The 23,944-nt window shown below is 26.0% G+C and overlaps 9 protein-coding genes across 9 annotated transcripts in view, besides 37 other annotated features; 4 read left to right on the forward strand and 5 right to left on the reverse strand.

Moving 5' to 3' along the window:
* Positions 1–10: 10 nt before the first annotated feature.
* On the forward strand, positions 11–2,236 carry EDI_093080 (uncharacterized protein; the record flags this gene model as incomplete). The annotated part of the gene is made up of 1 exon (XM_001736215.1): positions 11–2,236. The coding sequence occupies one exon, from the start codon at positions 11–13 to the stop codon at positions 2,234–2,236; it is 2,226 nt and encodes a 741-aa protein (XP_001736267.1).
* Positions 253–313: a microsatellite.
* A 21-nt stretch (positions 2,237–2,257) lies between the features above and the next one.
* Positions 2,258–2,320: a sequence feature (AT_rich).
* Positions 2,321–2,371: 51 nt separating this feature from the next.
* On the forward strand, positions 2,372–3,232 carry EDI_093090 (FK506-binding protein, putative; the record flags this gene model as incomplete). The annotated part of the gene is made up of 1 exon (XM_001736216.1): positions 2,372–3,232. One exon carries the CDS (start codon positions 2,372–2,374, stop codon positions 3,230–3,232), a length of 861 nt encoding a protein of 286 aa, XP_001736268.1.
* Positions 2,530–2,718: a microsatellite.
* Positions 2,645–2,825: a microsatellite.
* Positions 2,748–2,914: a microsatellite.
* Positions 3,232–3,338: a sequence feature (AT_rich).
* A 264-nt stretch (positions 3,339–3,602) lies between these two features.
* Positions 3,603–3,624: a sequence feature (AT_rich).
* A 124-nt stretch (positions 3,625–3,748) lies between these two features.
* Positions 3,749–3,796: a sequence feature (AT_rich).
* A 25-nt stretch (positions 3,797–3,821) lies between these two features.
* Positions 3,822–5,672, reverse strand: EDI_093100 (alpha-amylase, putative; the record flags this gene model as incomplete). Its single annotated transcript, XM_001736217.1, has 1 exon — positions 3,822–5,672. The coding sequence occupies one exon, from the start codon at positions 5,670–5,672 to the stop codon at positions 3,822–3,824; it is 1,851 nt and encodes a 616-aa protein (XP_001736269.1).
* An 85-nt stretch (positions 5,673–5,757) lies between these two features.
* Positions 5,758–5,849: a sequence feature (AT_rich).
* Positions 5,850–5,901: 52 nt separating this feature from the next.
* Positions 5,902–5,958: a sequence feature (AT_rich).
* Positions 5,959–6,010: a microsatellite.
* Positions 6,011–6,014: 4 nt separating this feature from the next.
* Positions 6,015–7,904, reverse strand: EDI_093110 (uncharacterized protein; the record flags this gene model as incomplete). Its single annotated transcript, XM_001736218.1, has 4 exons — positions 6,015–6,643; positions 6,696–6,898; positions 6,985–7,073; positions 7,131–7,904. The coding sequence occupies 4 exons, from the start codon at positions 7,902–7,904 to the stop codon at positions 6,015–6,017; spliced, it is 1,695 nt and encodes a 564-aa protein (XP_001736270.1).
* Positions 6,562–6,625: a sequence feature (AT_rich).
* Positions 6,667–6,690: a sequence feature (AT_rich).
* Positions 6,932–6,979: a sequence feature (AT_rich).
* Positions 7,220–7,256: a sequence feature (AT_rich).
* Positions 7,905–8,128: 224 nt separating the features above from the next.
* Positions 8,129–8,243: a microsatellite.
* A 35-nt stretch (positions 8,244–8,278) lies between these two features.
* On the forward strand, positions 8,279–9,646 carry EDI_093120 (uncharacterized protein; the record flags this gene model as incomplete). Its single annotated transcript, XM_001736219.1, has 1 exon — positions 8,279–9,646. One exon carries the CDS (start codon positions 8,279–8,281, stop codon positions 9,644–9,646), a length of 1,368 nt encoding a protein of 455 aa, XP_001736271.1.
* Positions 9,647–9,766: 120 nt separating this feature from the next.
* Positions 9,767–9,827: a sequence feature (AT_rich).
* Positions 9,828–10,077: 250 nt separating this feature from the next.
* Positions 10,078–10,222: a sequence feature (AT_rich).
* Positions 10,223–10,297: 75 nt separating this feature from the next.
* Positions 10,298–10,326: a sequence feature (AT_rich).
* Positions 10,327–10,362: 36 nt separating this feature from the next.
* On the reverse strand, positions 10,363–11,439 carry EDI_093130 (uncharacterized protein; the record flags this gene model as incomplete). The annotated part of the gene is made up of 1 exon (XM_001736220.1): positions 10,363–11,439. One exon carries the CDS (start codon positions 11,437–11,439, stop codon positions 10,363–10,365), a length of 1,077 nt encoding a protein of 358 aa, XP_001736272.1.
* Positions 11,440–11,617: 178 nt separating this feature from the next.
* Positions 11,618–11,664: a microsatellite.
* Positions 11,665–12,014: 350 nt separating this feature from the next.
* Positions 12,015–12,045: a sequence feature (AT_rich).
* A 107-nt stretch (positions 12,046–12,152) lies between these two features.
* Positions 12,153–13,361, reverse strand: EDI_093140 (uncharacterized protein; the record flags this gene model as incomplete). The annotated part of the gene is made up of 3 exons (XM_001736221.1): positions 12,153–12,492; positions 12,554–12,682; positions 12,742–13,361. 3 exons carry the CDS (start codon positions 13,359–13,361, stop codon positions 12,153–12,155), a joined length of 1,089 nt encoding a protein of 362 aa, XP_001736273.1.
* Positions 12,673–12,730: a sequence feature (AT_rich).
* Positions 13,342–13,380: a microsatellite.
* Positions 13,381–13,688: 308 nt separating this feature from the next.
* Positions 13,689–13,742: a sequence feature (AT_rich).
* Positions 13,743–13,868: 126 nt separating this feature from the next.
* Positions 13,869–13,904: a sequence feature (AT_rich).
* Positions 13,905–13,948: 44 nt separating this feature from the next.
* Positions 13,949–13,975: a sequence feature (AT_rich).
* Positions 13,976–14,115: 140 nt separating this feature from the next.
* Positions 14,116–14,175: a sequence feature (AT_rich).
* A 180-nt stretch (positions 14,176–14,355) lies between these two features.
* Positions 14,356–14,426: a sequence feature (AT_rich).
* A 66-nt stretch (positions 14,427–14,492) lies between these two features.
* Positions 14,493–14,689: a sequence feature (AT_rich).
* A 118-nt stretch (positions 14,690–14,807) lies between these two features.
* EDI_093150 (uncharacterized protein) lies at positions 14,808–17,960 on the reverse strand (the record flags this gene model as incomplete). Its single annotated transcript, XM_001736222.1, has 1 exon — positions 14,808–17,960. One exon carries the CDS (start codon positions 17,958–17,960, stop codon positions 14,808–14,810), a length of 3,153 nt encoding a protein of 1,050 aa, XP_001736274.1.
* Positions 14,842–14,892: a microsatellite.
* Positions 16,944–17,060: a microsatellite.
* Positions 17,112–17,188: a sequence feature (AT_rich).
* A 10-nt stretch (positions 17,961–17,970) lies between the features above and the next one.
* Positions 17,971–18,141: a microsatellite.
* Positions 18,142–19,726: 1,585 nt separating this feature from the next.
* Positions 19,727–19,789: a microsatellite.
* A 45-nt stretch (positions 19,790–19,834) lies between these two features.
* EDI_093160 (uncharacterized protein) overlaps positions 19,835–23,944 on the forward strand; it is a gene marked incomplete at both ends in the record, with an annotated part of 4,227 nt that continues 117 nt past the window's right edge. Inside the window, one exon of the mRNA XM_001733281.1 lies at positions 19,835–23,944. This exon is cut by the window's right edge and continues 117 nt beyond it. Coding sequence (XP_001733333.1) covers positions 19,835–23,944 — 4,110 coding nt within the window.
* Positions 19,975–20,003: a sequence feature (AT_rich).
* Positions 20,406–20,435: a sequence feature (AT_rich).
* Positions 20,473–20,521: a sequence feature (AT_rich).

A 23,944-nucleotide genomic window follows, 5' to 3' on the forward strand; every position in this document is an offset into this window, starting at 1 on the left:
ATTTAGTGTTATGGATTTTATAGCAAAGTTACATCAAGTTAAAAAATTATGGCAAATGACTAGTAAAGATGAACTTCTTACAGAAGATGAACAAAAAGATAATAAAGCCTTAACCCAATTTTTTGGAGAAGACTTAAATGATAACACTTTATCACAAAGTCCAAGACTTACAGAAATAAGTAATGAAGAATATAAAGAGTTCGAAGAATGGAAAGAAAAAATTAAAAATTTTGAAGTAATGAATTCGATGATAAAAGAAAAAGAAGAAAAGTTAAAAAAAAAAGAAAATGAATTAATGGATAAAGAAAAAAAACTTTTAGATCAAGAATCAAATGTTCGATCACGTGAAGCAGAAGTTATGCTTTGTGATATTCAATACGATAAAAAAGAACAAAAACTAAAAGAAGTAGAACAAATGTTAGATACGAAAAAAAAAGAATTAAAAGAATTACAATTACAAATCAAAGAACAACAAAAAATACTTGATGAAAGAATTAAAACAATTGAAACTAAAGAACAATCAGTTGAAGGAAAAAAGAAACAATTAGAAATAGATGAAAAGGTCTTAAAAATTAGAATGGAAGAAGCAGAAAAAGTTATTAAATCACCAGAAAATATTACTCGTGTACACTCTATGGATTTATGTAATCTCAGTACATTAGCTTCCCCAAGAAGTCGTGGAAATAAACCTCTTACTCCAACAATGTCTTCTCCTAGAATGATGATACTTATGTCAAGAGAAAGAAAAGCATCATTGGATCCAAAAGAAGGTGAGGATACTTTATCAAATCAAGTAAGAAACTTATTAAAAGAAAACTTTACTCAAATGCAAGAAATAAATATTCTAAAAGAAGGACTTGAAGAAGCAAGATTAGAAAATATTAGACTAGCTGATCTTTTAAAAACTCAAACTGTATTCACTGAAATTAAATCAAAGAAAACATTAAGTGAAGAAGAAGTTGATCAATTTATTGAAGTATTAACAAAGCTAATTGATAATAAATCAAAAGAAACAAGAGAAGCAATGGCATTAGGTATTTATGGAATTGTTAAAATTCATATTCCAAAAACTCAAAATGCTACATTAAGGAAATCATTATGTAGTAAAACTAAATTTAAATATAGTACTAGACGTAAATCAGCAGATATGACTCCCTTAGAAATTAAAATTGAATCAGCTGAAATGGCACTCTCAATCAATCAATTTGCTAATGATGAATTTCATTATTTTCAGGGGTTAGTAGAATTTAATGAAATTTATGTAAAAGCTTTATTAGGAACAACTACGTATAAAAAACTCGGAGAACAAATTAGTAGTGTGCTAACTCCTTTAATAACATTAAGTAGAAATATTGTTAATGGATTAGAAGAATCTATGTCAAGAGAAAGAACACTTCCAATTGGTGAATTAATGAAAAAATATTTGGATAGTTTTAATGTATATACTGAGTATTTCTCTAATTATCAAACAATGACCAAAACATTCCCTGATATCCAAGAGAATCTTGATTTAAATAAACAAGTTGTACTATGTGTATCCTCTTATATACAAGCTCAAAGAGATGCTTCCATGTCTAATGGATCAAATCAAAATTTTACTCCACCATTACCACAATCACCAGCAGCTTACCTTCATTTCCCAATTGCAAGGTTAGAAGAATATGTTAAATTCTTTGCAACAACAATTAAACAATCAGCCCCAATTAATAATGATTATTCTGCATTAAATGATTGTTACGAAGCATTAAAAACGATATACAAATCGTCTTTGTCATTACTTCAAACAGCAGCTTCTTCAGATGATTTATCAATGGTTGAAATGATTTTACGAAAATCTACTGGAGCGTTAGTTCAAAAAAGAAGAAAGTTGTTGTATTACGGATTATTGATTCCTATTAATGAAGAATTTCCAAAAAAAGGACCAAGGTTATGTTTCTTAATGAGTGATATGCTTCTTATTACAGTTATCAAAAAAGTTAACGATATTCCTGTAGATGATGGGTGGGTTATGAGAAAGTTTACCTCTTCGATAGAATGGACTAAAAAAGATCTTATGTCATTAGTTATTAATGAAGAAATAAGAATTGAACTAAATCCACCAGTTACAGGTTTGGTTGTTAGTGATGGTGAAGTTCACAACGCATTTTTATTAATTCAAAATGATATCAAACTTCATTTTATTGCATGTTCAGAGTCTAATAGAGATAAGTGGTTGAATTTAATTGAGTCTTTGTAATGAAAAGAATGCTTTCTATACTAAATAAAATAGTAATGTAAATAATATTATTTATTATAAATTTAATAATATTATATTTTATTTGAATTAACCCTAAAAAAAAAACTTTGAGGGACATTTGATTGTATTATTGAAATGAACGAGGAATCAGCTCAAGCAGTGTATGCTTATTTAATTAAAAATGGACTTAAGAAAACAGCAAAATCTTTTTTAAAAGAAAAGAAAATTGAAATTAAAGGAGAAACATCTATTGACATTGACGAGTTGATTGAAGAAAAAATGAACAAACTTCAAAAAGAAAAGAAGCAAGAGGCAAGCAATGAAGACAACACTGAAAAGATAATTAAAAAACCAAAAACAGAAGAAACAAAAGAAAAGAAATCTAAAAAGAAAGAAACTAAAATAGCTGAGGAAGAAAAGGAAGAAGTTGAGAAAGAAGAAGTTAGTGTCAAAGAAAATGAAGAAGAGGAGACAAAAGAAGATACAAAAGCTATCAAAAAATTCAAGGGTGAAAGTGATGAGAAGAAAGAGAAAAAAGAAGCAAAGAAAGATGAAGGACATAAAAAGTTAAGTAAAGAAGAAAAAAAAGCTCTTAAGAAACAAAAAAGGGCTGAAAAAAAAGCTAAAAAACAAGTCGATGAAGAGAATGAAGAAAAGACTAGTGAAGAAAAAGAAAAACATACTGAATTAAAACAACAAACAAAAGAGTTTCAAATGAAAGGTTTAGAAAAAAAAGTAAAGAAACAAACTAACAATGGTTGGAAAGGTGGTAAATTTGGAGACTATAGTTGTAATGGAGAAAAAATTGATAGAAATAACGTTGAAAGAAAAGCTGCTGCTGCATATGGAGATGTAGAGAAGATTCCTAATGCTGCACGTACTCTTCATGAGACCAAAGGAAAAGGATTTCAAAAGTCCAAAACCAAATTAAAGAGAACAGACTTTAAAGGTAAGATTGATCCTTATGCCGTTCAATCCATCAAATTTGATGACTGATTTTATTTTTTGTTATTTATTTTGTTTATATTTATTTCTTCTATAAATAAAAAACTAATATTTATTGGTTTTTTATTTTTCAAAAATTTTTTTGATAAATAAATATCCTTAATTTCCATAGTTATTAGATGGATTAAAGTTTATTACTTGTTCTTTTGAGATATTATTTTAAGGATTGACTATTGGACGTCTTATGATTACTGAGTTTATTTATTACTTGTTTGGATAAGTATAATTGATGTAATTGAAAAAGAAAAAACTAAAAATTGGTGATTTATTAAATACAAAATAATAATACATTGAAACTGACTCAAGGTCTTCATTTGACCTTCAAGGATCTTTATTACTTTCTTTTTCTTCTTTATACTTGTTAATTTTAATTAATAAATAATCATTATCTGATTACAAACTCTTTGTGATGGAAATATAGAGTCATTAAATAGTTTATGTAAAGTAAGAACGAAATTAATTAGAACAAATGAACAAGAACAAAAAGGTTTTCTTTATAACCTCCACAAATTATATTAGTTAAATATTTATGTAAAAACAAAATAAAAATTTAAACAAACAATGAAGAATGAATTAGCCCTTAATTATCTTCTTTAATTCCTAATTCTTTGGCTGAAATAGAACCAAGTCCCATCCATCCTCTCATAGCGTTGATAATAGCAGTATCTCTATGTGTTCTTGTATAATCAGATCCTCTCCATCCTTCAACAGTATATCCTCCGGCATCAGCAACATATGCCTGTCTTTTTGGAATTGATTTACATGATCCACACCATTGGCCAGTACATAATGAACAATCAGATAATCCATCTGGGAATCCGTCATTACCATTGGCTCCATCTACTAAAGTATAAGATGACAATAATAAACGATGTGTCCAATTTCTATCAGTTCTTGAGAATAGTTGAACTTCAAATTGTCTATGTCTATCAACATTCTTTTCTTTAACTAATACAGACCCTTGATCGTGCATATCTCTTGATGATGATCCTGGTTTTTGTTGGTCATGATCATCATTTTCAATAACTAATCTTTCCCATTCAATAGTTCCTTCACATTTACCCCATTCATTTGGATACCATGATTGCCAAATTTTAATTTTTTTAACATCTTCATCACTTAATCCATTAGCTTTAAGTTGTTCAGTTAAGTATTTAGTGTATTGGTAGTTGTTATAATTACAAACAAGCATATCAGCTTCACCACCTGTAATAACTTCTAAATATGCCATAAAATCATCTGGAAGTGCACCTCCCATATATGTTTTAACTTTTCCAAAGATTGCTGCAATATCATCCGGTCTAATATGTTTAGCAGCATCCATTCTAATTCCTGAAGCTCCTGCTCCAAGGTTTTCGACAATCCATGTAGCAATTCTATCTCTAACATATTCATTTTCTGTTGCAAGATCAAGTAATCCTGACAAATAACCTGCGTTCATAATAAATCCATCACTCCATGAATTAAGTGATCTTTCACAATGGAAATGTAATGGTCCATAAGCAGCTCCTGGGAATTCTGCAGTATTAATTTTTCCAGTATATTTATCAGTTCCATATGTGAATCCCATAGTATAATATGGTGATTTACTGAATGAAATCTTTGGTCCCCAGAAATTACCACCATTACAATGATTTAATACATCATTTCCTCCTCCAGTCATATGATTTAATACCATATCATTATAAACTAATACATTATGTTTTCTACATGCTTTTACCATTTCTCTATATTGTTGTCTTGTTCCCATTCTTGAATTTAATTTGTATGCAACTGGTTGATAAATCCAATACCATGGATTTAATAAATTATCTTGTGGTTGATCAAATGATAAAACTCCATCTTGTGGTGGATAGACTTTAACAGCCAACCATCCTGCTTTTCCCATAAATTCACATTCTTTTCCAATATCTTCAAATGGCCATCCAAACATTTCTACAATTCCTCCTTTTTGTCCTTTATTATAATTTGGTGCTAAATTAGCAGCTGGGATACTCCAAACAAAGTCAAGTGGTTCAAGATCAATATGTTCTGTAGCACCTCCATCCATATGAACAATAACTCTAATCTTTAAATCTTCTTCTGGAAGAGTAGATTTTGAAACTTCATAAACTTCTGATTCAGATGGAACACCATTATATTCATATGTTATCTTTTTAATATTATATTTTGGGTTAACAGTTGGTACAACTGTAACAGTAGCAGCAGTTCTAGAAGTATCTTTATATTGAATTCTAGCATAAGCAACGACATGTGAATATCCTTGATAACTTTCAATCCAATCTTCACTTCCTCTTGGTGGAGTTTGCCATCTTGATTCTTCAGCAGATGCTTTCATAGCAATATCATTTCCATTACATCCAAATTGACCATTATTTGAATTACATGTTTGAGCAAATGCAACAGCAATGAATAAAAGTAAGAAATTCATTAATGAATTTTAAGTTAAAAAATGAGATTAAATACTCTAACTAAAACCATTGAATTTTCGTATATGATTATTCATTTTCGTTTAGTATATAAAAATTTATAATTAAAATAAGAAATATATTAGTAAAAAATAATTTTCTTTTACTACAAGAATATTTTTATTGAAAAATAATTTAAACCAAACAGAAATTTCTTTCTTGACTTTTGGATTTTTCGACTTTATAAAGAACTATATAAATAATAAAATAAATTATTATTTTATTAAATTTATTTTTAACTTTTTTATTAAAAAAAGGAATAACAAAAAAAATACTAAAAAAAAAAACGAAAAACATAAAATTAATCAGAAAAGATTTCCAACATCAACTTCATCTTTCTCTTTAATCGAATGAACAAAAACTAGATTTGGAAAAACGTCTGATCCTGAATTTTGCCAGTCATTATATATTTCAGTAAAGTATTCATACAATCGTTTACTTGATTTAATATAATTCTTTTGAGAATGTGTTAATTTTTCTAATCTTACCTTTTCAAATCTTCTTCTTACTTTTTTAATAATTCTAATGTCTAATTGTAATGGAGTTATTCCATCAATACTTTCTTGGACTTCATACAATTTTTTTTCAACTTCATCTAAAGAATTATTTTCAATATTTTTAATTTTTGCAAATGTTCCTTTAAATAAAAGTAATTGAGCAAATAAACTAATAACATTTTCTTCCCAAAAATATGCTAATGAACTAAATTGTTTATCAAGAAGATAATCTAAAAAAAAGTATTGCCTAGTACGACTACTAAAAAGGTCGGCATATGAATATAATAATGTTAGTATTCTTTGAATAGTAATTACATTTTCACTTTCGATAATTTTATCAATGAAATTACAAAACAATTTAATATCAAATTCTTTTTTTAATAATAACACTTTATTTCTTAATTTATCAAAAAAAAATTCAAGATCTGATATTGTTGCTATTCTTTATTAGTTTATTGTGTTATTTTTTTATTTATTTATAAAACAAACATAAAACATCATCTGGATCAAAGAAATTTGTTCGTTTTACTTCATAACTCATAAAAAAATTAATCATCTTTGGATGAACTGATGTAACAATTACACCATCTATAGTATGTATATATGGATCTGAAATATCTAAACTATTATAATATTTTAAATATGTTTCAAGAAGAACATCAAATCCATTAAATATAGACCATTGTAAAACTCTAATTATTGAATAACATTTTCTTAGTTATATCTATTTATTGTTTTATAAAAAAATTTATAATAACAAAAAATTATTATAACAAACTTATTTGTTGTATGTTTTTCCAATACAGAAACAACTTCTCTAAAAATCATTATAAAAAACGCTTTTTCATTCTTTAAGAACGATAAATCCTATTGATCAGATTTTGTTTTTATAAAGTGTTATTTTATTAAATATTAGAAACAAACAACTTCTAATTCCATTGGTTTTAATTTTTGATCAAATTCATCCCAACAAAGTAATGTTGGAAAATGTTTCAGAAGTGATTTTTTTGGTGAATAATTAATTTTTATTTGAAATAAATTTGTATAATACTGTGTTAATTTAACTCTGAATGATGGAAATCTAAAATATGCCAATGCAAAGAATTTGACTGAAAAAGGAACAAATTCAGCAGAGACATTCATTACTAATACTTTATCTTTTCCTCTTTTAAATCGTGAAAATATTGATACTTTTTTCTTTGACTGAGCAACAACCACTGGTCTTTCTGCATCAATCGAACAAGTTCTTTTTTCTAATTCTGTATGAAGAGAATCCACTGTTCCTCTATAAATTGCAGATGGTAGAACAATGTCGAATGTCATTCGAGACAAACCTTTAATTACAAAATCAAGAGTTCGTTTTAAATGATCACGATACAATGAATACATATTACTTGATGTATCTGCTGAGAAATTTTCATAAAATAATGGATGAGTGATAACTGTCATAAGTAAATTCAATAGTGTAGTATCTGTTTCTATCTCTAATGCAATAAGTAAACAAGAATCCCAAATTTCATATAATGTTGGTATTATCGTTGGTGGTTGTGTAGAAGAAAGAAGTAATGTTAAGCGCTGTGCACATAATAAAGAAGTTACTGTATTACTTGAGTGTTTTTTATTAAATTGTTTAGCATATGAATTAAATTTAGCAGCTTCTTTTGAAAAGGAACCACTGTTTGGTTTTATATCTTTCATAAAAGAATCACTATTTTATTTTGTTCAAAACTTTATTTTTTATTTTCTTCTTTTTTTTTCCTTATTGAGTGACTGGAATGATTTGACGATTTCTCATAACAATAATAACTAACTTTTTTTAGTTAGTGTTATTAACCATAATAAAATTCATTTTTTTTATTTCAATACCTCCGAGCTCCTTTAAACTTCCTCTTCTTCTTTAATTATTATACTTTCTTTCATTGAATAAACTATAAAATTAAAAGAACTAATAATAAAAACGTCAAAATAAATCCAAAAGTATAGTAAACAAGAAAAAGAAAGTCAAAAAAAAAAGGAGGAAAAAATTCAAGAAAAAAACTTTAAATTATGTAAATTATTGTATTTTTCTTAAAATGAATGATTTACGTGACATAGCAAAACAACTTGGGGTACATACATCAAGTCTATCAGCGTCTTTTGTGAATGCATTTTTTATAACTCAAACACCACAAGAAACTGCGTGTGATGATTTTGCTGAACAATTTACTATAAATCCTGGTCTTGAACGTGAACGAACAATTTGGAGACCAAACAAAGTGGAAACTACATTACCATTACGATGGAAAGTTTTTTTATCGTGCCTTCCTCCTACACCAGAGTTATGGAAAAGTATTGATGAAGAAAGAAAAGATAAATATATTGAATTATGTAAAAAATATCATGAACAATTAACAGTCTTTGAAAAAGAAAACCCAATAGACTCTTATTCTGCAGATTTTTTATCTAAAGAACCAAAAGAAATAGAAGACATTTCTTTAAGAAGAATTATTTGGGAAATTAAAAAAGATGCAAGAAGAACTCATTTTGGTAGTGATAGTTTAAAAAAAAGGTTTTTATTACATAAATTATTATTACTTCATCAATTAGATACTCATTTTGAATATGTTCAAGGAATGAATGAAATTCTTTCAATTCTTATTGATGTATTTGGAATTAATAAAAGTGGAATTGAACTAGAGTCAGAGGTATTCTGGTTCTTTAAAGATTTAATGGAAATAATGGGAGATTGGTTTAAAGGTGGTGATGATGGTGTTCGTTGGATAGCAAAACGTTGTGAAGTTATAGAGTCAATACTTGAAACTAAAGATGAAGAATTAGCTATTCATTTAAAAACACTTAAAATTGAAATGCAACTATTTCTATTAAGATGGGTTCGTTTATTGTTTTGTCAAGTATATCCTATTAACACAATTAAACCAATGTGGGATGTTATTTTTGCATTTAGTGGAAGATTGTCATTAGTAGATCATATTTGTGTTGTTATGATAATTTTACAACGTGCAAAAATTTTAGATGGAGATACAACACATGCATATTCAGTATTATTTAATTATCCAATTGATGAATATCCACCAGATTTTATAATAAATCTCGCATTAGCAAGTTGTATGTGGTTTGAACAACCACTTATAAGGAATCTTTATTTTAAGCAACGAGTTATAGTTAAAAGAGAATCTGGGTTCTGGAGAAAACAAAAAGAACAAAAACCTATTCATCTAAAGAGTTCTGTTATTACTCAACTTCCTGTTCCATCACCTAGTTTCACCCCAAATAGTTCTTTACTTGATAAATTTCGTTCAATAGAACAACACCTTAAAATTGCATTACAAAATATTGATGATGATAGTGACACAGCAGAAGAACTTAAGAAGGCATTATCAGATTTGTTTCAGTTAAGAAATGATATTCAATCTGAGGAGAATTTCTTTGTTATGTTTTAATTTACTGTAAGTCATTATCTTTCTTCTTTTTTTTCATCAGAAGGAATTATCATTTATATAAAATTAGTTTAGGTTATCTTTATCATTTAATTTAAACAAATTTACTCCTTATAGTTTTTCTTTATTTACTATAATAATATTATTTATTTGTAATGGATATTTATTATATTTATTAATTATAGTGGTAACTGAAATGAATATATTAATGTTTATTATTTGGATTATTAACAAATACTTATTACTATAATTATTCTATTATTTAGACAATACATATTTACTTTTCTAATATTTATAATGTATTATTAGTTTGATATCTTCTCTTTTATAGAGTTTAAAATATTTTTTGAGTTATTTCTTGTTAGATAAAATAAGTGATAAAATTTTCAATGAACAATTTCCAAAAAGAATTTTCAAGTTTATATTCCAAAAACATAAATAAAAAAAAATTGTATTAAGAAAATTTAATATTTGAAGTATAAAATTGTTTCAGTTAAGAAATGATTATTTATTTTATGAATAAAACATATTTCTTAAAATTGAATTAAACAAAAATAAAGAATGTTATTTTAAAAAATTCAAAGATATGAAAAGACCTTTCAATAAATTTTGTTAATTAACACTAATAAAACAAAAAAAGATTTAACCTCAAAGAAAATATATTATTAAGAATAAATTTATTTCCAACCACCACGCTATAACTAAGAATATTGAGAATGTCAAAGCAAAGAATTTTGTAACGGACCAGGTTGGTGTTGTTCAAATTGTAAATCTTCATCAAAACTAAAGATGTTTGGAGTACATCCCTTTAATGGAGATTTTGATGGGTCAAGAGATAATGAGAAATTACATAATGGAGAAAGATCTCCAGATGACTCTAAATGATTATCATTACGTGAATAACAGCAACTTTGAGATATTGGAGAAGTGGGTGATTCACCTCTATAATGAAGAATAGAATGAAGTTTTGGAGATGATGGAGGAGGTAATAATGAAACATTAAACTTACAAGAAATTGGTCTAACTAATTCACTCTCATCTACAGAAAAAGTAGTAGGTTCAACTAGTTTATTTGAATTATTTTGTATTTCTTTTTCTAACTCTTTTAAATATTCTTCTAAACGTTCACCTATTTCTTCAATAGCATTTAATTGATTAACATCATATCTAACTGCTTGTTTACGACAAAGAGCACATTGTTTTTGATATTTAGCACTAATTTTCATTCCATGTTTGTAAATAGTTTCTAAATTACCTGAACCAATTTCAAGTGCTCTTGTAATATTTCTTAAATTATGTTCTACGTGTGGAATTAATCTTGTTACTTCAGTTGGAAGAAATACTGTTGGTTGTGTTCTTGGATTAATAATACTTTGATTACAATATCTTTTATAAAGGAATGCATATTCACTTAATTCACATGGGAAATAAGTTCCCCAAACAGCAATAAGTTCTCTTACTTTATCTTCTACAATATTTACTTCATTATGTAATTTCTTCATTTTACCAATTTTTTGTAAACGATTAACAAATGATAATTCAGCTACTTGTGTTCTAAAACAAGGAGAATTTTGGACTACATAATTTGCAAGAACTAAACAATTTAATATCTCTCCTTCAGAAATTCGTTTCTTTGAATAATCACGCATTTTATCTTCTAATTGAAGTCTTAAAGCAATATCTGCTCCATCAACTTTCTCTACAGCATTAACAATAGTTCTCATATCAGAGTCAATTGGAGATGTATGAATATCAGATACTGTATTAAATACTAATTCACTTAATTTGATAGACATCACTGGAATCTAATTTCTTAGATGCCCTCTTTTATTTAAGTTCATATTATCTTAGAGAATTTTCCTCTTTTTTGCAGTAATTTTGATTCTAAATCACTAAGATTTAGACCCTTCTTTTTGTTAGTGGGATCATCCCAATCATAAAGTCAAATCCCTAATTTTTTCCCTTAAAATTCAATTTTTATCTTTTTTCACTTTTTTATTTTTTTAATTTCTATTTTTTTTCATCAACAAAGATAAAAAAACTTTCTCTCTGTAAACCTGATATGATCTCTAAACTGAAGACTTTTCTTTAGATTTAAAGATCTTTTTATTGATTTTTTTTATATTTCGTTGACTTTTTTATTTCTTAGAATTCATTTTTAAATTTTTGTATCCTTTTTTTTATGTAGACATTAAAAAAGAAATAACGTGGAATCAAAATAGGAAAATGTGCTGGATTAATTTTTCGGAAATAAAATTGAACGAAAAATTTTCGGGAAATGAAACCTCTTCGATCAAAAACAGAAATGAGGAACTAATTGTGACTGATAGATTCAATAATGAGTTAAAAGAAAAGTTTAATTATCATCATCAAAAAATAAATAGAATTTTATATATTAAATTGAATTTGAATTGGATAAATAAGAACAAAGAATAGTACAAAAAAAAAATAAAAGAGAATAATAAAAAATAGCAGTTACAGTAAATGAAACTAACTCATCTTATCATAATCACATTTCTTCATCAAAAGCAAATACATCAGGAGAAGACGAATTTTCACAAGGAGACCTTTCGTCTGGAGTATAAGGGAAATGACATGAACTAGTTTGAAGACCTCCCAAAGGAAGAGGACTTGAACTCTCATGTTTTGTTTCAGGTAATACAAAACTATGAGATACAAGAGATTCTCCTCCTTTGTTCTTAATTTTTAATTTATTACAACTTGGAGGTGTAGGTAATACAAATGTATTTTTGTACACAACTTTTGGCTTTATTAACGTTGTATCTTTCATTGAGAAAGCATAAGGTAAAGAGTCTTTTGTTAAAGGGAGTTTTTTACATCCTTTTTCACTAGAAAATATGAGTTAAAAAACGTTTAAAATAAAATTCAAATATAAAAAGAATAACAAACGATATACGTTTTTTCAATATTATTAGAGAATCAGTCAAACGTTTACCAATTGCTTCTGCTTCTTTTAATTTATCCATATCATATCTATTTTCATTTTCATGACATTTACTACATTCTCGATTAAATTTACTATAAAAATGAATATTAAATATTATTTTATACTTAAATAATTAATAAGTTAAACAAACGTACTAATTTTTTCTGCATAATTATAAATACTTTGTAAATCTCCACTTTTTGTTTCAATAGCACGTGAAATATTTCTTAAATTATGTTCTACATGTGGAATTAATTTAATAATTTGACTTGGAAGGAATGTAGTTGGTTGAGAAGATGGATCAATAACACATTGAGTTGTATACTTTCGATACAATATTTTATATTCACTTAATTCACATGGGAAATAAGTTCCCCAAACAGCAATAAGTTCTCTTACTTTATCTTCAACTGGATTTGCTTCTTCATGTAACTTCTTCATTTTACCAATTTGTTGTAATAAGGCCATAAAAGAAAATTCAGCTACTTGTGTTCTAAAATTAGGAGAATTTTGAACTACATAATTCGCTAATATTAAACAATTTAACATTTCTCCATCTGTTACAAGGTGTTTTGAATAATTACGCATTTTTTGTTCTATTTGTTTCCGAAGAACAATATCTGCTCCTACTACTCTTTCAACAGCATTTGCTATTGTTTGCATTTCTACTTCATTAGGTTCTGAATGAGTATCACTTATTGTGTTATATACTAATTCACTTAGTTTAACAGACATATTTTGTTTATTTGAGTTCTTTTTTTTTTTTCTCATTTCCTTTTTTTTTTTATTTCAATATATATCTTAGGTAAACTTATTGTAAGCTTTCATCTTATTTGTTAAAAATTAGGGTTGGAATACAATATGAATTAAAAAAAAAACTAAAAAGAAAAGACTTTTTCATTTTAAGATTTCTGTACTTCTGAATAGTATTCTTTTATTCACTTTCGAAGATATCTAAAAATTTCTATTTCTTGTTATTGAAAAGTCTTCTCTCAAAGTTATCTCTTTATTTTCAGTTATGGTGATCAATTTCGGGAAAGTTGAATAATTAGCATTTTTTATTTTTGTTTCTCAAAATTATTAAAGGTTATCAATTAGAATTATAATATACTATTTAATTTAATTAATTTTAATATAAATATTGTATTAATTGATTGAATTGCCATTGAAATTTTAAGGAAAGTTTGAAAAAAAAAAAGAAAGTTCATTACTGAAATAACAAACAAAAACGAAAACTCAGAAATTTCTATAAATATTAACTCTTCAATCTTCATTCTCATATTTTATAAAACTCAAAAAAATAAATTAAAATTTGTTTAAACTCAAGCAAGATAAATTTTAAAATCATTGTAATAAGGTTTAATAAAAAAATAATAATTTTAATTGGTTGTCAGAAGAATGTCCTCACTTTTGAATTAAATTAGTTTTGAAGTTATAAGAGTTACATAAAAATAATAATGTTTAATTGGGTCATATTTTTTTATCTAAATTATTTGATGTATTGAATACTCTATCATCATACCTGTTTTTTTTTATAATAATTTATTAGAAATAAAGAGTTTAAAAGAATTTTTCTTTAATATAAGATATTGAGTTTTTGAATTTAAGGTAGATAAATTCGTTTTTTTCATAAAAACAAACGTGTTGAATATCAAAATTTCTTGATTTAATAATTTTAATTCATTGATTATTCTTTTTTGGTTTTAAAAAGTACCATTAATTTTATTCTTTCATATATAACTTGAAGTAATAAAATTTCTTGAAGTAAAAAATTTATGAATAATTTACTCTTTATAGATAATATTTAAAATTTATAAGAAATATAATGTAAAATTTCAGATCACATAAATTCGTTTATTTGGTTGTAATACTCAAATAATTAACTTTTTATCAAATGATCAGTTAATTTATTTGAAAGAAAATTGTTTTAGAAATAAAGTTATAAGAATATTATTATTAATTATCAAACAAGAAATAAATGATATTTCAATAATTAATTATATTATTCAAATAATTATTAATAAATAATAATTTAATAAGGAAAGAAAATTTAATAGAACTAACTAATTAATAAAAATGATTTTTTAGATAATTTAAAAGAAATACACTTATTATAAAAGACATAACATTTCTTAAAATAAAATAAAACACAAACAAAAGAAAAATCATTCAAATAAGTTTAATTGGAAATAAATCACAGACGTTATTTGTTAGTATTTATTTTTTTCCAAATTTCTTAGCATGTTTTCCACTTTTCCTTTCTCCTTTTTTATTTTTTTTTCCTATTTTTTTATGGTCTTTTGAATGAACAACTTTCATTCCAGCATTTCGTTTTTCTTTTTTAGCATCTTTTTCTTGAAGTTTAATACTATAAAAATTTCCTTTCTTATTTTCAATCTCTTCTACTTCTTTTGTTTCTTCTTGACTATCCTCTGATGAACTAGATGAGCTCTCTTCTTCATTTTCTTCTTCTTGCATAATAACGCCCATCTCAGTTTCTTCTTTCTTTTTTGATTTCTTTGTATTAACAAATTGACTAGAATATTCTAGTGATGTCATCGTTGGCTTCTTCTCTTCTTCCATTTTATTAGTTTTTTGAATACTTTCATCGTTAATACCTTCTTCCATATTTACTTGTGTTTGAAGTTGTAAATCACTATTAAATACATTGAATGATAAGTTGTTTGTTGTTCCGAATCCAAATGGTTGTTGGTTATTAGTAAAGAATGAGCTGAAGTCTTGACCGTTTATTTTCTGAGAAGAGTCTTCTTTTGATACTTCATCCATTTTTTGTTCAATAGGTTCTTCAACCATTTTTTGAGGTGTTGTTGAATTAGGTTGAATTATATTTAATGGTGAATTAACAGATGTTTCATTTGGAATATCTAGTGCATTATTTGTAATAATTGGATTTGTAGAATTGGGTTGAGAATTATTAAAAGTAGAGTCTACTGTTGTTTGTTGTTGGATTTGATTTTTATTTGTAGTTGGTAGAATAGGTTTTTCTGTTTGATTTGGTTTAATTTCTTGAGGAGTGACTTCTAATGAGTTAACTTCTTGTTTTGATAAATTTTGAGTAGAAGGTTGTAAAGTTATTGCTTGTGGTTGGTTAGTTAGAGTGTTATTAGCTTCAGTTGATAAAGGAGAAACTTTTGTTTGGTCTTGCTGTTCTTCTTTATCTGTGATAGAAGGAGTATTTTTTTCTAAATTGTTTTTGGTTTCATTTGATTGGTTTTGAGTTTGTTCTTTATGTTCTATTGTATTTGTAGTAGCTACATTTACAATATGTTCATTGCCTAAATGCCTTGGAGGAAGTGGGGTAGAAGATGTGGAGAAAGTAGAATTAGAACGTTTTGGGCTCTCTAATGGACGTTCAAACTTTTTTCTTCTTCTTTCCTCTCGTTCTTCTTGTGTTTCAATACGTTTTGGTTGCTTTTTTTGGGGAACAGGAGTACTATCATTTTCAAGTTCTCGTTTAACTGGACGTATCCTTTCAAGAAAATCAGAAACATCTTTACTAGTGTTTTGTTTTATACTATTAGTGTTTGATATTTCTTGTGTTTTTTGAGTTGATAAAGTTGGGTTTAATTCACTAGTTAGTGGTTTTGGTTCATTGGTTAATGGTTTTAATTCGTTGGTTGAGGGATTTACAGTACCAATAACCAATTGCAAAGAAGTAACTGGTTGAGTTGGTTGATTAGGGATTTGGTTTTGTTGAGGTGGTGGTGAAATAGTAGGTTCAATAGGACTATGTTGTTGAGAAGAATGTTCTTGAAGTTTTTGTGATAATTTTTGGGATTGTTCAAATTTAATAGACTTTAACTGTTGAATAGATAAATCTTTTTGATGAAGGTTTAACTGTAATTGTTCAATGCGTTCATTTAATCTTTTAATTTCTGTATTTTTATCAATTAATTCTTTTTCTTTTTGATTGATAATATTTTTAGAATTTTGATTAGAAATATTTAATTCATTAACGTGTTGAGTAACAGTTTGTTCTAATTCTTTTTTGTTTATTTCTAATTCCATAATTTGTTTATTTTTTTCTTGTATTTCATTATTAAGTTTAATGACTATTTCTTCTAAATTCTTTTTATCTTGTTCTAATTGATTTTTTATAATATCAAGTGCTTGTTTTTGTTTTAAATAAGACTCTTTTTCTTCTTGTATTTGTTGAACATGTTGAATCATTTCATTTGCTTTTTCAACTTGTTGCTTAGCTTCTAAACATTCTAATTGAATTTTTCCAATAATTGAATTCTTTTCTTTAATAATTTGTTGACATTCTTCTTTTTCAGACCACTCACTTTGTTGAATAATTTGTTTTTGTAATGACTGATTTAAATTAATTAATTGTTCTTCTTTTTGTTTTAATTCTTCTTTTTCTTCTTTCCATTCTTTTCGTTCATCATTTAATTGATTTCTTAATTCTTTATATTTTTCAGCATATTCTTCTCCTCCAGTTTTTTCAACAACTTTAATAAACTTTTCAACAACAGGTTGTTTTTGAAGCTCTTCAACATTATTTATTAATTCTCTTTTATTTTTATTTAATTCTTCAATACTTATTTTTAATTGTTTATTTTCTTTTTTTAATTGTTCGATTTCAATTTGATTAGAAAGAGGTGTTGGTGTTATTGGTTTAAATTTTTCATAAATTAATTTAGTTTGTTGTATTTGTTCAATTTTTGTGTCTTTCATTTGAATTAAATTTTCCATATTTCTTAATTTAATTTCTAATTGTGATTTTTCTACAGTCACTTCTTTAAATCGTTGAATTAATTTTTCCATTAACCCTTCCATTTGTTTACGTTGTTGCATAATTTCATCAACACATACTTTTTCTATTGTTTTTCCATTTAATACTTCAAGAGCTTCTAATGCGGCTTTCTTTAATTCATCATTTTGTTTCCAAAGTTCTATGTTTTGAATGGCTATCTCACGAGATCGTTGTTCATTTTCTGTAGCTTTTTCTATTGTTTTAATTTGTTCTTCTAAATGAAAAATTTCTGTATTTTTGTTATCTATAACTTGTGCAGACCTTTCTAATTCATCAATTGCAAGTGCTAATTTTAATTGTAATGCTACTGTTAATGATTCTTCATTTTTCCATGAATTGATAGTTTCAGTAGAAATTGGTTGTGGTATAACTATTGTTCCAACATTAGGTAATGATGATTTTACATTAACTTGAGGTGGTTGTTCTGCAATAACATTATAAGTGGTACTTGGTATTGGTTTAACTTCAATAACAGGAATAGGATTTTCAGTGATATGTATTTGAGGTGGTTGTTGTTGAATTGAAAGTTCTTTGACATAAGTTTCCAGAGCATTGATATGATTTTTTAATATATCTTCTTGTGATGCCATTATCCACTGATTATTTTTTTTTCTTTTTTATTTATTCTTTTTTATAGTTTCTATTTTAGTTTTATTTTATTATTTCAATTTACTATTGTATTAATAATTCTTTTACTATTTTCATCTAAGTTTATTCTATTTCTTTACAATTCATAATGCATTATTAGCTTTAAATTCAATCTACTTTATTATTTCTCACTTTCAAAAGCATCAACCTTTTGTTATTTATATCTTTATAAATAAAAGTCTGAAAGTGTTATTGGATATTCCCATAATAATCCATTTACTTTATCAAAACAACAACTTTTATTATTCTTCACTCATTTGGTTCAACAAAAATATTTACTATTATTGTGATGATAAAACCGACAATATTCCTAGTACCATTTAGTATTATATACATTTGAACTACTTGAAAAAAAAACAAGAATAATTCAAAGTATCACTTTAAAAGAATTGGATTTACTTTAAATGACAATTAATAATATAGTTAATTGTTATGTCCATTTCATTTATTTGAAAATAGTCAAATTAGAATCAATACATTACCTTTTTCTTTGTTAAAAGTAGAAATTTTCTGTTTTTAGTTATTGCAATTTACTTCGTTCTGTTTCCATTATAATTCTCCACTACAAATAATTTATTAATTTTGTTTTTCAATGTGGACATTATTATCCCTATAAAACTTACATCCTCTCATTGTTTGTACTTAAAATGTCTAGATATATCTATTATTATTTCAAGCACTCAATAAAAGAATATTTGAGTCTTGTACCAATTTGTCTTCTGTCATATTGCCTTTATCATTACAGAAATTAGAAAAGGATTGCTTTTGTAGTTGTACTTTATTACCAATACTTTATCTGCTATCAACATCACACTCATTGGAACACGTTGTTTTTCTAAACGTACATCTTTTTCTCGATTTGACCTTCCATCAGCTATTTCTACTATGACTCCATCTGATTTTACTCAAACAGACACAACTCAACAATTTTGTTGTTGGATAGAAGATTTTTATGACGTCATTGACAATTTAGAAACAGAGATAGAAGTTCCACTTCGATTTGGAATTGGAAAGAGTTGTTTTTTACTACTATAGTTTTATTTCAAAAACGTTTCCCAATTATTGTTTTGACCCATAATTTTTAATGTAAGTTAGTATTTTTAATATAAAATAAAGTCTTGTTTTACTCTTTTTATCATTATAAAAAAAGTATTACTCTGAGGATAGATGGAATATATTGATTTGATTTCTAAATAAAGAATTATAACATTGAATTTTTAGTAAGAATGTTCATGAATCAAAAATGTAAAACAATACTTTCCGATAAAAAATATTATACTGGTTCTACAATGATTTTATTTGTATGTTTATGCGAAAATGTTTATAAAAAAATAAACAAAAAACAAAAAGTGATGAAAGAAGAATTTGGAAATTATTAAATTAATTCGAATTCATTAGAAAAATTCAATAAGTGATTTATTTCTGAAAGAAATGGTATTTAAATGATAATATTAAACTCATAATTATCAAATGCAACAAACTCCTTTCTATCGTTCACAATTACAACTTATTGGTAAATCACAATCTATTGGACTTGTTCAATATTTTAAAGAGTATCATCTTCAAACAAACCAAGTAGATGAATCTGATTTTGAGGTTTTTAATATTCTTAATGGATCAGAAAACATTGCTTCTGTTTTTACTTATGATGGTAATGAATCTGTAATTGATTTTGGAACTAATCAGGAAAATTTCTGTATCAACTAAGTATTTCATTTTAATGTATGTAATTTAATTTTCATTTATTCTTCATTTATTGTTTTTTATTTCAAAAATAAGAACTCTTAATTAAAAGTAACTAAAAAATTTAATTAAAATGGAAGAACTTTCAAATAAAATTATACAACAATTAGAACTTTTAGAAGATAATTCATTAAATACATGGAATGCCGCTGATGAACAATTAACGAAAATATTCTCTAAATATCTATTTTCAAAACAGTTTCAACCAATTGCATATAAATTATTATTGAATTATTTTATTTCAAACTATAAAAAGAAAACTAAATCAAGTAAATATGCCTTTGTTAAATTAATGCTCATGACAAAATATACTCAAAAAGAAGTTGTTATGAATGACATTGAACAATTATGGGAAATCATAATTAACATTTATGAAAGTCAAAACACTTCATTATTAGAAACTATTTCTCCTTATTTAATAGATCTTTATAACTTCTCTATAACTTCTCATTCAATTGTAATGACACTTAGAAATTACACTAAATTAAATTATCTTATAACTCCAATTCAATTAAATAGAAAATCAAATGCTTTATTTTATTGTATCCTCATTCATCATCAATCAAATACGAATCACCTTACTTCTTCTATTCAACAATTCTCTCAATCTATTGAACAAACTATTCAAAATAAAACATTAGATCTTTTTTTATTATTTATAAAAGAATATATATCTCTCTTTTCTTCAATGAATTGGACTATTCATGACTCAATAATTATTTCAATACTTAATTTTATTGAATTAATTCTTAATAAAAAAGATATTGTCCCACCTGCGTTAGTTCTTACTTCTATTGAAATCATTCAAAATACTTTAAATCTTGTACAAAATATTGATATTAAAGATTCTCTTATAAATTCTCTTCTAACAATTTTTAATTCAATCGGTCATAGTAATATCATTGCATCTTGTTATAATACTTTAGTTTCACTTCTTCAATTATCACCTACTCTTTGTCTTTCTATTTTTGAGAGAAATAAAGAATTCGTATATAGTATTTATCTTCATCTTCCTCAATGTGATAGACATCTCTACATCCACTCAATAAATTTATTAACACAACTATGTGAAATTTATCAACGATATTTATCTTATGACACTTTTTTAAAAATACTTCAAACTTCATCAACAAAATATTTAGAATATTACATTCCTAAACCATCAGATTCAACTACTATTATTGACTGTTTATATTTTAATGCAATGAAACTCATTAGATCTTTTGCTACATCGTCCTCAATCCCAGACTCTTTACTCAATATATTTACCTCAATAAAAGCTAATACGCCTTGGCCTTCTAAAGTAAACTTTTTGAATACTTTATCTTCATTACCACTTTTCCTTGTTACTTCTCAACGTCTTTCTCATTTGTATAGTTTAGCTGATTTCTTCCTTGTCGATGTTGACCAACGTGTTATCACAGCAGCAGGAAAAACATTCAGTACTTTATTTTCTGTATTGCCTTTATCTTCTAAATCTCGAATAGTAACCAAGCATATGCAACAATTAATAAGTAGGCCAGACATATATACTAGAGGAAGCGTCTGCTTAATTAAAAATATGTTAAAAAATCAACCAACGTTATTAAATCTATCTCAAAGAATTAAATTAATTTCTATAGTCTTATTTGTTTTAGAACATTCTCAATGGAAATGTGATATTGATGTTTTAATCGATTCCTTTGAATTATTTACAATCTTAGCAAAACAAGATATTCCTCAGAAAGAATTTTTTACATATAGCGATACATTTACTTCTTTATTCACATTCCATCTAATTCTCTTATCTATATTCTCAACAACACTATTCCCAGAAAAAATTAATACTATTACTAATCAAGTAACATCATCATTTAAATATCCTTATATCGTTGCTGTAGTCAAAAACAAATTATATTCAACTTTACTGAGTGTTATTCAAGCACGTTTAAGTGTACGAAATCCATTACTCTCTTTCACCTCAACAGAAGACTCTTCATTAACACTATTATCTAAAGTATTTAATTCTTTATCTTATTTCATTCTAAAATTACCAGAATGTACATCTGCATATTCAGATGAGATTTTACTTCATATCACTACATTATCATCAATTGATTTATCTGGGTCTATTGCTTGTATGACACAAATCTTATTATATTCACATACAATATCTCCAAACCCTCTCTTGGATAACTCAACATCATTAATTCGCTCTACTTTAATGAAAGAAATGAACTACAGAGATTATGTTAATATCCCAAAGATTGAACCTCGTAAAATAACTGAACAAACATTAAAAGATATTGTCTCTCATTCTCATTCAATCTTCTCACAAATCCAAAATGCAGGATGTTCTTCTATTGACTGGTATATATCAACAAGCTACTTAGCATTATATTACAACATTTTTCTTTCTAAGTCTATTAGATCTCCAAAAAATAGTATGTCAATTATCTATAATACTATTGCCCCAAAAGAAGTATTAACTTCAGAATGGATCACATTTAAAAATTTGGTTCAACAACATAATCTATTAAACGATTTTGTCTTATCTAAAATAGATGGAACCCCAACACTATCAACAATCTTTCCACTCTTTTCAAATATCTTTACTGAAAATCCCCATATAACTAAAGTATCAAAAAAACTTTTCTCTGAAGCTGTGGAACAAGAAAACACATTTAACCAACAATTAGACAAAATAATTATTGGAAATGATTCTGGTGCAATTCAAACAATTAGAATGTATGAGGGTTATATTGAATTATTAAAACAAGAAGAAAAAGGAATATTAGAAAGATTTATTCACTTGTTTGATATGCAACAAATCCAGTTATGTTTAAACGGTACAACAGATGGTAAAGAAATAGTTGAGAGAATGTGTATTTTTGTTCAAGGATTCATTGCTGAAGGATGTAAACAAATTATTATTAAAGAGATGAATCAAAGTATTGTCATGTTATGGAGATTATTAAAAAGAGAAAATACTATAAGAAATAAATTAGTAGAAGGATTAAATAAAACACTTCTTATTAATAGTGAAGGTGTAAATGCTTGGAAAGTTAGAATGTATGCTGTAATCGCCTTACTTCGTTCTTTAACTCTTAGAATGTTAATTTTTATTGGCAATGAAGATTCAATCAAAACTCTTATTGACTCTGCAGTTATTGGAATATGTAATGTTCACTTTGTCTTGTCTCCACAAAGTGAAATCAATTTAACGATATTGAATTCTATTTGTCCTATTATGAAAGAAATTAAAGAAGTGTTAGAAATTCCAGCTCAGCCATCTCTATTTAAGCAAGTATCTCAAACCAATATTTCAATGCTATTTTTCAATAGCTTAAATAAAAAAATTCAATCTCTTTCAAAAAATAATATTATCGAAAAACTGTATTTCTCTTCTTTTATTGGAAAAGAGATATCACTAGAATTAGCAAAAAATGTATTTACTTCCATCCCACTTTGTTCTCTTCAAACATTTTTCCCACCAATGTTACCATTTTTGTTTAGATCATTAACACAACCAAAACAACCATTACCAAAAAAATACCTTAATATTATGCATCTACTTCCTCAAACATTTAGAATTAATTATCTTTCTAATCATGTTACTGAAATCCATTCAATCCCTCAACTCTTCTTTAATAATTTATCTCTATTTTCAGCTCAGACATTAGAAAAAGTTGCTCTCGAAATCACGACCACATCGAGTCTATACTTTAAATTTATTGACCAATTCCCTGATGCTCCGATTTGTGAGTTTGGAGAGGTTTTTGATTACATATGTGTTAAATTTTTAAAAGAACAACAACCATCACAATTTACTCAAGCCCTTGAAATGAATACTTGTACCTTAGAAAATTTGATTAGTCTTTCAAAAATTGTATCGGAACAAATACCATATCTCTCTGGTTTAACTGAACTTAACAACGAAAATTTAATTAAAGTTGGTATGGGGGTATTGAGTAAAATGAGTAATAAAACAACTAGAATGCTGATTGATGGATTAAACATTTCATCAATGAGTTTAACAATGAGATTCTTTATTATGCTAAGAATATATTTGTCTAAATATATAAAAGAATTACCCATTTTTGATACTGAAGGAAATGTTCTTAGACTTGAACCTCAACAAGAATTTAGTGATAAATTGTTGATGAGTGATTTTTGGGATTGTTGTGAAGTAAATTCATTAGAA

Source organism: Entamoeba dispar, genomic scaffold (assembly GCF_000209125.1).
Source record: "Entamoeba dispar SAW760 scf_1105229459701 genomic scaffold, whole genome shotgun sequence".
NCBI classification, from domain to species: Eukaryota; Evosea; order Mastigamoebida; family Endamoebidae; genus Entamoeba; species Entamoeba dispar.